This window comes from Astyanax mexicanus, chromosome 14 (genome assembly GCF_023375975.1).
Source record: "Astyanax mexicanus isolate ESR-SI-001 chromosome 14, AstMex3_surface, whole genome shotgun sequence".
Classification (NCBI taxonomy): Eukaryota; Metazoa; Chordata; class Actinopteri; order Characiformes; family Acestrorhamphidae; genus Astyanax; species Astyanax mexicanus.
Genome location: NC_064421.1, coordinates 35,321,540 through 35,337,502, shown reverse-complemented (window position 1 = coordinate 35,337,502; position 15,963 = coordinate 35,321,540). Strand labels below are relative to the sequence as shown.

The following is a 15,963-nucleotide window of genomic DNA, read 5'->3' as shown; positions in this document are numbered from 1 at the left end:
TGATGAAAAGGCTAAAATGTGGAGAAGAAAGAATCTGCTCATGATCTCAAACATATAAAATCATATGTGAAACACAGTGGAGGACAGGCTCATTATTCTTCATTGGTGTAAAGTGAACTCATGTGTGAAACATTTTATCTGTGAATATAAAGAAATATGAAACCCCACTGATTGGGAGATCCTTCACCATTCAACAAGATAATGAGCATCAAAAAGCATCCCAGAAGAAGAAGCTGCAGCAGCAGCATAAGTTTAGTGAGGTCAGTGGGTCACAGACATGATTCAGTTACTGCAAGCAAAGGATTTGCAACTAAGTATTAAGTCTTATTCACTTTAGGTGGGTTCAGAAAGGAGGTGTTGAATCTTCTGAATTGTGTATCAGATCTAGATGTTCATACCTGGAAAAAAACTAGAATGTTGAACTTTTGTCCAAATGCTTTCAGTCTACAGCAGAAATAAAGGGATCTACCTCCCTGTTCCAATACTTTTGGAGGTGTGAGTGTGTGTGTGAGTGAGAGAGAGACATTTATAATCTTTAATGGGAATGATGGTAATTGTGTTTTATATATGCACACAAATGATGATGATTTTGGATTGGTTGCAGCTGCAGCAGAACGTGATTAACACACAGGGCAGGAAGTTGTCGACAGGACGGAGGGAGAGGAGGAGGGATCGTGGAGGAGAAAAGAGGGAAAAGGAGAGTGGCAGTGATGGAAGTGACAGTAAAGAGAACAGGGAGGCGCAAGAGGAGCCTCTAACACACCTCCCCACGGAGGAGGGGAAGGACATCAGCAAAGACATGCAAAACAGCACCACTCGCAGGAGAGGAGGTCAGAAACACGTTTCATTTCCCTTTAGACAGAAATTTACAGTTCCAAGGGAAAATATCTGAATAATTTATACAAAATTAATTTGTTTATGGCCTGGGGTTTGGTGGATTTGTGTAAAATGCTTACATTCTTGATCTTACCCAGAGAGAATAGTTCACAGTGGTGGTGTAGGAAAGCAGATGACTGAACTCATAAAAGCTTATTACACTAAAAGAATGCTAAAAGGTATTGTGCTGAATGATTATACATACAGTGCCTGGTGTCTGTAACAACTTAATTAAGTAAAGCTAAGCTACGCTAAGAAAATAAAACTGGGTTTTTAAAGTCAAACAAGCGCTGAATGTTAATCTATACAGATTTAATTCATGAAAACTGTTTAATAGGGTGAGTAAAGCGCTTCTATTTATTCACAGTAAGCTTAGATTTCCAGATTTCCACTAAGGCTGGGTGCAGCACCATTAGCGGCTAACTGCTAGCAAATGCCATCCAACAGCACTACACTGAGGAACCCTCTTTGTTTTCTGGTAAGCCAGGGCGATGTTAGCACAGTAAGCACGCAGGCTACAGGCCGATATTACTTACCTCTGAACGGCAAAAGTGCTAGTGTGGTTAGCGGGTAATGCTAATGTTGCTCCAACAGTGCTAGCCAGGGTTAGCAGCAGGCTACAGTCCGATAATACTCACCTTTGAACGGCAAAAGTGCTAACGCATAGTGCTGTTAGCAGGTAATGCTAATGCTGCTCTAGCAGTGCTAGCCGGGGTAAGCAGCAGGCTACAGGCCAGTAACACTCCTCTGAACGGCGAAAGAGCTAGCGTTTAGAGTGATTAGCGGCTAATGCTGGAGAACTATAACGCTGTACTTCAGTGGAGTGGCTTTACTGCTCCTTACAACCTGACTGGAAAAACTCATACATAAGGTGCACTGGATTAAAAGGTGCACTGACAGTTTTGGGGAAAATAAAAGAATTTTAAGTGCTCCTTATAGTGCGAAAAATCTAGTAGTAGGTGTAAAAGGTGCTGAAAACAATGGTCTGGACCAGATAACCAAAATTGTTACCAAATGATGTGGTCCTTGGTCTGCATATACTTCCTGTGTGGTTTAGACTTTCTGACCAATTACAGGAAGTTGAATCAAGCTATTATCCCTCAGTAGCAAAAAAAAGAACTCAAAGGCTGATGCTTGTGACTCCTGTATCTACCGTAACTGTAGATTAACCCTTATTAATGAACAGAAATAAAAGGGAAATCTGCTCTTCTGCTGCTTGAGTGACCTCCACATGAAGAAAGTTTCTGCAAGGGAGTTTTCTTCAGTACAACAACTGTTAACATGCTAGACTGACAACATTCTACAAACCAGTCGGTGTCGAATACAGGGAGAGGCAGCACACATAGGTGCTCTACCTCCTGTCGTCATCAAAGTTATTTACTGCTCTCACTGCAGTCTGAAACCAAAACTAACATAATGTAAATTCAGACAATGTTACTGGTCCAGACTCTGATGTGTAAAAAGGCTTATAAACATTCTACTGTTTTTCATTACAAAATCAAGAGCAAGATTTCAACCTGAGAACAGTACATCAGCACAACAGTCAGAATTATTATGTGGTTAATGAAACACATTATAGCTTCAGTTTGTATTAATGATCACATTCATATGTGCAGATAAACACAGTTTACAGTGATCAAGAGCCAAGCTGTGTCTAAAAATGAGCAGCTGGTTAAAGCGTATAATTAGATTCAGAGCTTCTCATTTCTGCTCCTGTACTTCCTTTACTCGACTTGCTTTAATGCTCTTCCTGTTCCAACACGCCTGACTCAACTCATCAGCTAATCAGCTAATTGATTCGCCATTGTAAAATGCGCAGTGCAGGGCTGATCTAAAAAGAACACTGCCAAACACTGTCCCTGTGGCTTTGTTTGCATGAACTGAAGCACTTTTCAAAGTATGTTAAACCATTGAAAGATCATTGCTAACAGTAAAAATACCTATAATGCAACAGCGGTAAAACAACAACAGTAATCTTAATATTATTAATAAAAGCTGTATTTATTTATTTATGTATTTATGTTTTCTTTGTAATGCACAGAGGGGTACGTTAAGATAGAAGGTTGCTGACTATTGGTATTTTAGTCTTAAAGAAGCAGGTGTCAAAGATTGCCTAAACAAAGAGAGGTTGGACAATGGTACTGTACAAAATTAATCCAGGCTGCTTTCGGTGCATAAATCAGTAAAACGTAGAATTTTGACTGCAAAAATAAAAAATAACTAATGTGGGGACATGTCTAAATATAGGTATATAAGTGTTTCAGTAATTTGTTAGGCCTCTGTCTGGTTGGAATATTTGGGAGCATTAATGATGAAATGTTGTTCTGTTTTCTGTGTTTGTTGTGTGTTTAACTCGTCTTTGTGTTGTGTGTTCAGGCTGGAGGAGAGAGCGAGAGTTCTTTGACGATGCATCCAGCATCCGCAGCGAAGGCAGCAGCGTCCGTGGCAGCCTTAGGGGGCGGGGCAAAGGTCGCGGCAGGGGCAGAGGTCGTGGTCGAGGTAACGGTCACTGCAACTTAATTTGTTTCTGCATTACAAACATACAAACAAAGGTTTTGGTCAGTGAGACTGGTTACCTGTTAAACTCTTTATAACATTAAAATGGACCCAAAAAGATATAGTCAGTGGTCAGTGAGTGTCTACCTGTAATGAACTGTAATGAACCTGTTTGTAACATTAGAATAAACCTAAATAAACAAAGTCAGGGGTCAGTTACATAAAACTATATACATTAAAATAAACCCCAGTAAACCCAGTCAGTGTTCTGTAGGTGTGTTTACATGTAATTACTACTGTGAAGCATTAGAATAAAACTTCTAATTTCTAATAAGGTTAGAAATAAATCTAAAGTCAGTGGTCGCTGAGTGTGTAAAATTCAGTGTAATATTAAAATAAACCAAACTTAAAAAAAAAGTAAAAGTAAAAAAAAAAAAAAGTAAAAAAGTAATCAGGGGGCGTGGCGAGAGAGCTATGGAGTAGACGTGTATTTTAAGGCTCTTCAGAACTTTCAGTTTAAAACATTGCTTTTAGGCACTTTTGGTTTAAGTACACAAGGATTTAAATTATCTTCAACTTTGGGACAGTTTTCCCATCACACTCAAGCGAAGGAGAATGGCTGGCAAGGCTGCAAAAAACAGAAACACAGCTACACCTGCTCAAAGGCCTGGTGCCTCCGGCTCATCCTCGGACCAACGTGACGACCCGGCCCCTAGGGTTTGACGGCTGAGTTGCTAATAGCGCCAGGTGCTGGTGATATCTAAAGCCAATGTGTGGGTTTAGCCTCAAGTTAGGTGAGGCTAGGGCGACCTGGGAGTTTAGTACAGGTCAGCCGAGGGTCCCAAAGCAACCATACTTAAGCTTTTGTTGTTATCTTCTGATTGCTGTTGAATCTATTTTGTCTGCATGCCATTTTGGAATGTGCCTAATGCCTTGTTTTGTATTACCCAGTTTGACTATCCATCCATAAAATCTACCAATCAATCCAGGAAATCAGCCCCCCTACTAGTGAGGCTAAGAAACAAGCATGGGAGGAGGACTTCATTTCATGCAATTCATGAAGAGACCTGGCAACATAGCTTAAATCGTATACATACCACCTCTCTTTGCATCAGACATGGACTCACCCAGTTTAAAATTATTCATAGGCTACACTATTCAAATGTAAAACTAGCCATAATCTTCCCCGGAAATGATCCGGGGTGTCCAAGATGCCATCATAGTCAAGCCACATTAGGTCATATGTTCTGGTCATGCAACCTATTAGTAGATTTTTGGGAGAAGATCTTTGAAGCAATCTCTTACATCTGTGGGGGGACAGTGGATCCTAATCCCACAATTGCGTTGTTTTTGGCGTGTTTCCATTCGGAGAACAATTTACTGCCCTTCAGTCGAATGCTGTAGCCTTCGCCACATTGATGGCCCGGAGGCTGATTCTCCAGGGATGGAAATCAGTGAAACCTCCTTCTTTCAAACAATGGGTCAGAGAATTACTGTCAATGATTCCACTGGAGAAGATGAGATATAATCGCAGTGGCAAACGTGCTAAGTTTACTAAAACATGGGCTCCTTTTATAGAATTTGTTGATAATATGTCCTCAGTCTGATACACCCTGCTGTAATTTTCTTTCTTATGTATATGTATTGCAAACAAGTTGTAGTGATGCTTATCTAGCCTAGGTTAGTAGCAAGTTGGTATGGTCCCTGGTCAAGTACAATGCAAGGCAGATAAAACTTATCATGTGTGTAGGTCACATTTCTCCAAGCTTTTTATTTTTATTATTTTTTTTATTTATTTCTTTATTTTTTATTATTATTATTTTTGTGTTTATAATTCTATATGGATAAATGCATATGACTATGTGAGTGCTATTCACAGTTACATGTGATACATATTTTATATGTTTATGTTTTGAATGTTTTATATACACCATTATGCTGTTTTCTTTGCATTGCATTGGGGTGGGAGGAGGGGAGGGTTGGGATGGAAAAGGGTTGTTTCTTTTAATGCTGTATTCCAAAGAAAACCTATAAATAAAATTATGAAAAAAAAGTAATCAGAATTTGGTGGTGGTCATTGTAGTTGGAGGACTGCTCTGTGTGGATAATAAATTATTTTAGTAATACATTATAAGTCATTGTAATGAGTCGATACTGATTTTCAGAACCTTTACCAACTTTCTTGTCCTTTTGTTCCCAAGGTCGGTATGACTACTCACATAGTTACCGGGACTCCTTCTTGGATAGTTCTGCCATGCCCCAGGATTTCGGCACCAATATGATGTATTTCTATGACGACGGTAACCGGGTACAGATGTACACCATCGAGGAGAGTCTGCTGAAAGAGTACATTAAGCGCCAGATGTGAGTAAACATCTGTCTTTCTACTTTCCAATCCAGCCTAATTAAGGTGAATGCTTTATCCTATTGCCGATATTTGTCAGCTACGACAGCTGTTTCTGAAGCCTGTCTCTTCTAGGCTAATGTAAATAACAAGCAATAAAAGCCTGTGTACACCTTTTGGCATGGCTCTAATTGAGCCTAAATCATCACACACTCTCCTTAGACTCTGTGGAGGTGTTCACTGTTCTGATCCTGTGTGACTCTGTATTAAAGGAGAAATCTGGTGTGAAATGTAGTGAAACATGATAACGAGTACAAACTTTTGTTGAATAGCCCACCTCCATTCACCCCCCAGCATTTTAAAATACAGTGCTTTTAGCTGATGCTTCCAACAGGCTTAGGGTTGCCCATGCAAATAAATCACTATTTTTACACCATTAACAAGGTGGGCTATGCACTGTAAAGCTGCTTAATACATGTAATTTTTTTAAACCACAAAGCATGATAAATTACACTATATGAAGTTTTTAGAACATCTGCTAAACCATTGTTTTTTTCTGAAATCAAGAGGATTAAAAAGAGTCCTGCTTTTGTTGGAGTAACTGTCTCTGCAATTCAGTAAAGGCTTTCTACCAGATTCTTGAGCATTTCTTTGAAGATTTAATTGTATTTAGTGATGAGTGTACTATCTGTACTATCTACATTTTACTTATTTTCTCTCTTACCACCAAAACTGCAGAAAAAGTTCATTTTGGTCATCGTGAGATTATGTCAAAATATAAAGAACATCTGCCATGAGGCCAGATTAAGGTATGCAGTACAAATTTCCACCAGAAGGTGGAGCTGCTGCTATTACATCAGGGCAGGAATTGCGGTGTGTGTGTGTGTGTGTTTTTGTGTGTGTGTGTGTGTGTGTGTGTGTGTGTGTGTGTGTGTGTGTGTGTGTGTGTGTGTGTGTGTGTTTGTTTGTTTGTGTGTGTGGCAAAGGGGGGGTTGGGGATAAATGTAGCATTTCTGCGTAAGGGAGAGGTGAAGTGATCTGGAGTGCAAAGTGGTGTGTGTGTACTCGCATGCATCTGCATATACATATTTTTGTACATATGCGTAAATGTGAAAGAACGAATGAGGAACTGTGTGTGTGTGTGTGTGTGTGTGTGTGTGTGTGTGCGCGTGTGTGTGTGCGTGTGATGTGTGATTCAGTAATGATATTGAGTAAGCTCAGTGGTGCACCACAAGGAGAACAGGCACACACAGATAAAGCAGCAGTCCTGTAAATGGCTCCTGTGTAGTTTGGTTTCAGTGCTAATAAACTGATCCTGGATGTGTGTCTGTGTGTGTTTCTGTGCATGTTGGAGTGGTTAGGGCTGTTCTTAAAGGAGCAGGCACGGAACACATAAAAAAAGGACAACAAAACAGTTCCAGACACATAGTTGGAGGAGAGAGAAAGAGAGAGAGCAAATGAGCAAGGGATACAGAGAAATTGCAACTTGTTTTTCTGAAGTCACTGTTTGGAGGACCAAAACGTGCAATTTTCCCCCACCTCAAGTATTTAAAGAATGAAAGTTGTTGTGCTGTGGAAACGGTATAGTGTGAGCAAACATGTTTCTCTTGAGACTCCACCCACACACATTGAACAAGATTTATAAAACAGTGGATAGAATTCCATTCATCCCCAATAAGTGTCTGTACGACTGATAGTGGTGTTTTGGTGGGGTTTTTTTCCTGACACCTGCAATTTCTATAAGTCAAGCACCATTTATGTAGTCTATTTTTGTCCTGTTGATTGCCCAGTGAGGCTTTATTTTTCGTTCAAAATGCTGTAATAGTTTTTTTTTAGATAAAGGGCCTTATCTGACACCCCACAAACACATGTTGATTCTGGATCTTGGGAATATTTCTGTGTTGATGGATGGGTGGTCTGAGAGGTGATGTGTGCAGGTAAATTTCTGGCCCATTGTCAGTAGTCAGACATTCATTGCTATTTAAGCAACACATGCACATTGTGCGCACTCAATGTGCATAACCCTGGGCTCGTTATATACACAAGGCCACTGCACCCAAACCCAACATTAAAGATTTAAAGAGACTTTGTCATTTACATCACATATGGTACATATAAGTGCAGAAGGCACTTATACTGCTATTCATTGCACTAACGCTGCAACAGTAAGTGTCTCAGTATGCATAATGTGTCAGTGTTGTTTTAAATATGTAATTGTCAGTGCAGTGCTTTGGTGAAGTTTAGGTGGAGTTTAGGAGTCTAACAGCTTCTGGAATGAAGCTGGCACTTGATTGTTACGATAGACGCGGTTGATGGCAACAAATGAGAAAGAAAGTAAAGAAGATCTATCAGTCTGGAAAACTTTATACCACAATGAGTCATTATCCATGAATGGCAAAAACATGGAACAGCGGTAAACCTTCTCAGAAGTGGCCAACTAACCAAAAATTACCCCAAGAGCGCAGTGACGACTTATCCAAGAGGTCTCAAAAGACCCCACAACAACATCCTCAGACCTCACTTGCCTTAGTTAAGGTCAGCATTCCTGAGAAAGAGACTGGGCAAAAATGGCCTGTGTGGCAGAGTGCCAAGATGACAACCACTGCTACTCAAAAAGAACATTAGGGATCGTCTCTATTTTGCCAGAAAACATCTCTATGATCCCCAAGACTTTTGGGAAAATACTCTCTGGACATACGAGACAAAAATAAAACTTTTAGGAAGGTGAGTGTCCCATTACATTTGGCATAAAAGTAACACTGCATTTCAGAAAAAGAACATCATATCTACAGTAAAATATGGTTGTGGTAGTGTTATGGTCTGGGGCTGTTTTCACTGCTTCAGGACCTGGAAGACTTGTGTGATAAATGGAACTGTGTCTACCAAAAATTCTAAAGGAGAATGTCCCGGCCGTCTGTTCGTAACTTCAAGCTGAAACGAACTTGGCTTCTGCAGCAGGACAATGACAAAAAAAAACACCTGCAAGTCCACCTCTGATTGGCTGAACAAAGTGAAAACTTTGAGATGCTGTGGCATTACCTTAAAAAGGTGATTAATGCTTGAAAACCATCAATGTGGCAGAATAACAACAATTCTGCAAATATACACTGGACCAAAATTCCTCCACAGTGCTGTGAAACACTCATTGCAAGTTGCAGCAAACTTGCTGCTAAAGGAGGCCCAACCAGTTATTGGGGGAAAATATTTGAATATATTTGATGATCTGAAATATATGAGTGTTTGAGAAATTAAGTCATTTTAACTCTTTCAAATTACAACTTTTATTCAGTGTCTCTTGTAGGATGTACTGCTTTCTATTTTGCCCAGTAGTGAATCTTATCTCTGGAGGAAGCATTTTACAGTTACAATTTGTGTTTATCTTCTTATTTTTAATATAATAAGATATATTAAAAATCTGGAATAATATATATATATATATATATATATATATATATATTATCTCAGGAGGATATATAGTGTTGTGGAGCTGCAGTCTGAGAGGTCTTCTGTACAGTAATAAACATGGAGAGGACACTGCATTCTGAAAGACTGTGAGAACTGGTTCTAAGTAAACACTGATGAATTTCTCTTAACTGGTTGTGCATCATGCCTACCTGCTCTGGCAGAGAAAAGGTTATGAAATGTTGGGTGTGGAGGTTCTGCTCCACCCATAAATAACCCAGTCCTGTATTACAACAGTGCTAAATGCAAGTATACTCCTTACCTGAAATGCACAGAAGAATGTCCATTAAAGAACACTTGTAAGTAGGCCTGTCGCGATAATTAAGTTACCGACTGACATTGGAACACTTGATCTCTAGTGCTGCTCTCTCACTGGCTCTCTGTCGAATCTGTCAGACAGCGACATCTATCGGTTAATGAGTGTAGTGCATGCAGAGCTGCACCAGTGACTGTACCTCCACACATGCACACATGCACACACAGCGGAGAGTGTGTGGAGATGTTAGCTGGCAAACGCATTCGAGTGTCTGACAGTTACATTAAAATATATAATTATAGCAAGAGCCATGGCTGAGCCGTCTGTGTCTTTGATCACATGGACACGTGTGATTTTGAGCTAATGTGTGTTTTACAGCATATGCATATATGATCAGAAAAAAGAATCTGCAGATGCCTTTGTGTTATATCAAGAGTTAAAGAGTTAAAAAAAAATTATTAATGTAAATGTTACTTTAATCTGTTTGTTGTTACTTAATTTTTGTATAAAGGTCTGTTTAATATTTAGTGCAGTTAGTATTATTATGCTAGTATATTATTTCTGTGACAGACAGGCGCTTTAAAATGAAAATATCATTGTTTATCACAATAATTTCTGGGACAATATATCGTCTTAAAAATTTTGTTATCGTGACAGGCCTACGTGTAAGATGTCCAAGTGGGGTCTCACCTATATTAGCATAGAAATGGTTTAAATAATTAACAATCAATACTGTGTTAAGTATTGATTATTAAAAAGTTAATATGTTACATTTCAGACAGTGGTTCATTTAGTGATTAAATCACGATCACTAGATAGCTGTGGTGTAGTCTGTCTTCAGATCCCCATGTCCTGATTGGATAAAAAATAACATTTTCTTTAATTTAGGTTTAATGAATCTGATTGATGTTTATATCATGACAGTTTTCTTAAAAAAATATCAAATAAAATCCATCATCTTGCCTACATTATCGCAAAATATTGCAATATAGTGAATTGTAACCCCCTGTATTATGATGCCGAGTTGTTGCCAAAACAGAGCCATTGATTTCCTGGTATCGCTGGAATTAGCGTTGTTTCAAAATTTCATAGTATCTTTATTGCTAATAAATTGCCTTCAGAAGTCATTTATTTAGTTAATAGAGTGCAGCTGTGTGTGATTTAGTCTCTGTATAAACAGCTGTTCATAGGTGTATATACAGTTTGCCACAAGCCATGGAGGTGACACAGCAAATGTGTAAGAAGGGTCTGTGGTCAGATAAAACCAAAGTTTAACCTATTGGCCTAAATGCCATGCACTATGTGTGGCAGAAAGTAATGCTTATCATCGTGAACATACCATCCCCACTGTAAAACGTGGTGGTGGCTGCATCATGCTGTGGGGATACTTTTCTTCAGCAAGGACAGGGAAGCTGATCAGAGCTGATGAAAAGATGGATGGAGACAAATACAGGGCAATCCTGGAAAAGAACATCTTGGAAGCAGCCTGAGGTACAATGGAAGGTTTTAGATGTGGCATCAAATGAACATTACTGTTCACAGACACTCTCTATCCAACTATACTAATCTTAAGTTTTTTTACAAAGAAGAATGGGTAAAAAATTGCAGTGAAAGGTGGCTCTACTAGTATTGATATAGGGGGGCTGAATACTTCTGCATGTGACACTTTTCAGATTTTTATTTGATTTTATTTGATTTTTTTAGTTTTTAAACACATATAATTTTCGTTCCACTTCACAATTATGTGCTAATTTTCTATGTACTTTTTAAGGCACTGTATAAAAAAAATATTTGGATACGATACTTTCAATACTGATACTCAAATTATACTTTTTTCAGTACCTTTTTCTAAATTGTAATAAAAAATACAAAAATAAATATAGCCGCAAGCGGCAATCATCGGGTTCAAGCACCAACTTGCACAATGGTGCCTACTGGAGCATTGAATGGTGATGTGTAAGAAGGTCTAATATGATTGGAGATGCCCTGTCACATTTAGAAATTATCAAGTTTTTCACCTGTTATTAATGTTGAGCAGAGGCCTTTCAACCTGATCAGTGCTTAAATTCACATGTAAATCTAGTGAACTTTGTAGGATATTCATTAAGTGAGTTAGAACTAGTCACAAGGTGTCTACATGTTATTGGTATTGATCAGGTGGCTTCAACCAGAATGTTCACAAAGTGGTATTCAGATTGACCTTTGAACCTTTGCAGAACAAGCTGAAATGTTTGACCAAACAAGTTTAAATTAACACAAAGGAGTGAATGTTCTGATATGACATGTAATTACGAAGTTATTATAAATCTAGTTCTGAATTAAATGGCGCTTCATCAAGCACCAACTAGCACAATGGTGCCTACTAGAGCATAGGATGGTGATGTGTAAGAAGGTCTAACACAATTGGAGACATTCTGTCACATTTAAAATGATCAAAAGTCTTTCACCTGTTATTAATGTTGAGAAGAGGCACAAAGGAGTGAATGTTCTGATATGACATGTAATGTCAAGTTATTCTTAATCTAGTTCTGTATTAAATGGCGCTTCATCAGAGTGATATTGTACAGAGGTCTTTAACATTGTGAGATTACAGCAAATACTGCAGAGTTACAGCAATTTAGGTTAGAAATTCCAAGGACGCACAGATTGCTTGATGCCTGGAGAGTATTGTATGTGAAATTTTCACAAATGTTTTTAATGAACATTTACCTAGAGACTCTACAGTGTGCAGCAAGACTGAAATGGAGGTGATAGGCCAAATATCCAGAGAGTAGTTTCAATATAGCTATTTTCAAACAATTAGCAATTATGAATGAACAAAGCACTTTTTAAACATAGTTGTATTGAGAAATTTGTCAGAGCCACTGTACTAAATATGGCAAAAACAATTAGATGTCAAAATAGTACAGCATGATTGACATATACTCGTTTTTTTGGAACAGCGCCCCCCAGTGGGCGGATTGTTTCAGCACTTTGCAGGTCACTACAGTGTCTCCACCTGAACATAACTGCCAAATATCATCCAGATTGGGCAACATTCAGCCTGCCAAAATGTCTGCTGAATGCTGATTGGCTGATGGTGTTCAGCCATGTTGATTGATTAAGTTGCCCTTTGAACATCCTTTAGAGGCTGTATGATAGATTCTGCATGCAAAGTTTCAACTTGCTAGGTTGCACGGTTGCTGAGAAACAGTGCTCCAAATTTACCTCTTGAAGTGAATGGGGCATATATCCGGAAGGACTAATTTGCATATGGCGGCCATATTGTTTACATATTTCAACTTTTTCTTAATGAATATTGAAGCGCATGCTCTCACGAGTATTTTGATACGAAACATGCCAGGATTGGTCAAAATTCCTAGGACTAGTTTGCAAAAGTAGGTTTTGCATATTATGCAAATTAGCAACAAATCTATATAGACGGAAGTGCATGGTCCAAATTGGAAAGTTGTTGGTATTGACCCAAGGAATCCATCAAAAAAAGAATTTTGAATGTAGGTCTTATGGTTTTTGAGTTATTGAGAAAATTGTGAAAAATGAATTTCCTTGTTTATAGCGCCACCACTTGACCAATCGGTGCCATTTTTGTTGTCCACCGAGATGCACTGATCCTACATCTACCTACCAAGTTTCATTTCTCTATGACTTACGGTTTAGGCTGCACAACTGTTTTTTCAGGAGAAAAAGAATAATAATAATAATAAGAAGAAGAAAAATCTTAGCAAAAACAATAGGGTTCTACGCACCTTCGGTGCTTGAACCCTAATTATTCTCGCACAACGTATTTATTAAACAGCCAACATGAGTAATCTCATTCCCATACACCTCATTCACTCTGCGCCCATGTTAAAACAAAAGCGGGGCTGGGGGTTACACTACTAAACCAGAAATTCCAGGAAGCGAGGGAGCCAGCAGAATATCCGCCAGTTTAAATGGAAGCGCCTGTGTGGACAACTAACCTCAAACACCTCCTTAAATTAAGGGGGAAAGCAGTCAAAAATGGGCAGGAAATAAGTGCAAGATTCCCAGAACTGTTTTCCTAAAAGGCTAGAGAAACTGGATTGAGGGGTTATTGCAGGACGTGGAAGGTAATCGTCTTTGTTTGCTGTATTGAAAACTCTAGTGTTATCTAGCTTGCTAGCTAGTTAGTTACTAACTAACTTAATGACTGTTGAAAAATACGCTGTAGTTCATCTAACTACAGTCCTCCTTACAGACTTCACTGAATTATCTGTCTAGTCCTTCTTCAACTTTTACATTCCAACCTGTGTCTTAAAGTGTTCTGAACTAACTTTTATGTCCATGTTAATCTGTAATATCAGATCAGACATAAAATTAATGTTAACACAACTAGCTAGCTAGCTAAAAATGTAAAGAGATCAAAAGCAGACATGGAGCAGAGAAAAGAGTGGAAATTTGATTGTTACAACAACAGCCACTGACGAGACACTGATGTGCACTTGTTGGCCCTGATTAAGCAAAGCAGCAAAAGGAAAAAGATATGGTAACTGTAAAGGGTCCGTACTGGCACGCCACTCCATGGCCTTTGGTGCTGTAGCGAAAAAAGGGCCTTTATTAGTGTTTTAGTAAACCTTATCTCACTGGCTCTTTAGGTATGTGTGAGATTGTTTGACCCAGAGTCTCTTAAGCTGGAAATAAGGAACTGTACAATACAGAGGTACACTGTTTGGCCTGTTTTGTGGCGTGGCATGGCATTTTCTTCTCTTGAATCTGCAGAAACCTATTTGGCTTCTTAACTCCGGCTCTTTTAGTTTTGCCCTGGAGCTGCAAAATTTAAACAGAATTTCACATATTTTAGTCCAGTATCCCTTAAACTGATCCTCAGAGGCTTCAGTTGGTCCATGTTTTAGAGCGTTCCCAGTTTTGTGAGCCATGATAAATCAATAACATGGACTGGTTAGTGTACCAATGCTCTTGTCCAATGTTTTGAGGAATGCTAGGCTATTCACTACAGGGTTGTGGGTTCAATACCCATCCCACCTAAGCAGCCAATGTTAGGTCTTAAACCTTTTTACTTTAGCAGCACCATAGCACAGCTAACCCTACACTATAATGCAAATGAAACATTTTTAAACATTTTTTAAAAAGTGTTGAAGGAAAATTTGAAGCATTCAAGTAATTCAAGTGCGCAGGTGACTGGTATTGTACAATATGTAGACATGACCTCAGTCATTTTTGCCGTTTTATATATTGGCCATTTTGTTTACTTTGTTTTATTGTTTAATGCTCCTAAAAAGTGTGTACCTGCATTATTATGTTATAATATCAGAGGCATATATTTGTTTTAGAATGACAATAAAAGTGTACTACTTCAGAATTTAATAATAAATGTTATTTAAACAGATTGGTGTGATTTTTTAAAAAAAAAGTAATTTTGTTTGTTTTCTTTGTTCCAGTGAGTATTACTTCAGCTTGCATAACTTGGAACGAGACTTTTTCTTACGGAGGAAGATGGACTCCAAGGGCTTCCTGCCTATCTCTCTGATTGCTGGCTTCCGCCGTGTCCAGGCCCTGACCACCGACATCAACCTCATCATAGAGGTGAGATTTGAGTTTGACCTCTACAGTCTGAATTATGGCTGGGAAGTTAATCAAATTCATTTGATTAATCAAATTAGTTTTAATTACATTTTTACATATAGAAGCTTCCAGGGAAATCTCAGTAGATAGACTTGCTTCTGTCAGAAACATCTTTCTGTCACTCTTTAATGTGGCTGTGATTTTTATATTTTACACTTTCCTTAACTAAAATATAAAGAGTTTATATTTGTTTATTATATTTGTTATATTTGTATATATGTTTAATATGAAAGCTACATGTAAGGTTAAAGGGTTAAAAAAATATTTAATTAAATGTAAAAGCAACAATAGCTTACACCTCGCTTTAAATAGTGCCCTCTCTTCACAAAGTATCTGCATATTTAAAACTTAAAACTTTGACTTGAAAATTAAACTAAAAATTAAAAAACTAAAAATTAAAAATATTATAGAGTTTATAGAAGTTATATATGGTTATACACTATAGTTGCGGTCCAATCTAAAGGCAGCTGCCTAGGTAGTCATTGCCTTCAAAGGCAGCTCTTTTGTTCTGCAGCATTTAAACCCATAAGGAACTTTATAAGGCAGCGCGTTCAAGACACACTTTGGAGTCAGCATACATCATTATGTCTAGCGCGCTGTGCTCGTGAGCTCTGTTTACAAATTCAAGTTAACCATAAACCAGAGAAGTATCAGCTGATTGTGTATTTTTGCCGAAAACTGGCTGATACTGATACATAGCCAATCGATCTTCCCATCTCTATTCCTAATGCCACCAAAGGCTAGAAAAACGAAAATCCCCTGTATGATTCAGCTGTTGAGCAGTGGAACTGTCTTCATCTGGAATGACACCTCCTCTATCCAGTACTTTTAGCTGGGATGAGTTGAGTACTTGGTGATGAGGTGGGGTGGTGATCATCTAACATGCTGAACTCATTAAGTGATGATCACTAAATTGAATCATATCCTC

The 15,963-nt window shown here is 38.4% G+C and overlaps 1 protein-coding gene across 3 annotated transcripts in view; it reads left to right on the top strand.

The window, feature by feature from the left end:
* Positions 1 to 15,963, top strand: part of larp1b (La ribonucleoprotein 1B) — a 67,487-nt gene that overhangs the window by 32,944 nt on the left and 18,580 nt on the right. For all 3 annotated transcript variants that reach the window (XM_022672716.2, XM_022672717.2, XM_022672718.2), the window contains exons 4-7: positions 605 to 830; positions 3,253 to 3,375; positions 5,574 to 5,736; positions 14,852 to 14,996. In XM_022672716.2, coding sequence (XP_022528437.2) covers positions 605 to 830; positions 3,253 to 3,375; positions 5,574 to 5,736; positions 14,852 to 14,996 — 657 coding nt within the window. The remainder of the gene's footprint in view (positions 1 to 604; positions 831 to 3,252; positions 3,376 to 5,573; positions 5,737 to 14,851; positions 14,997 to 15,963) is intronic.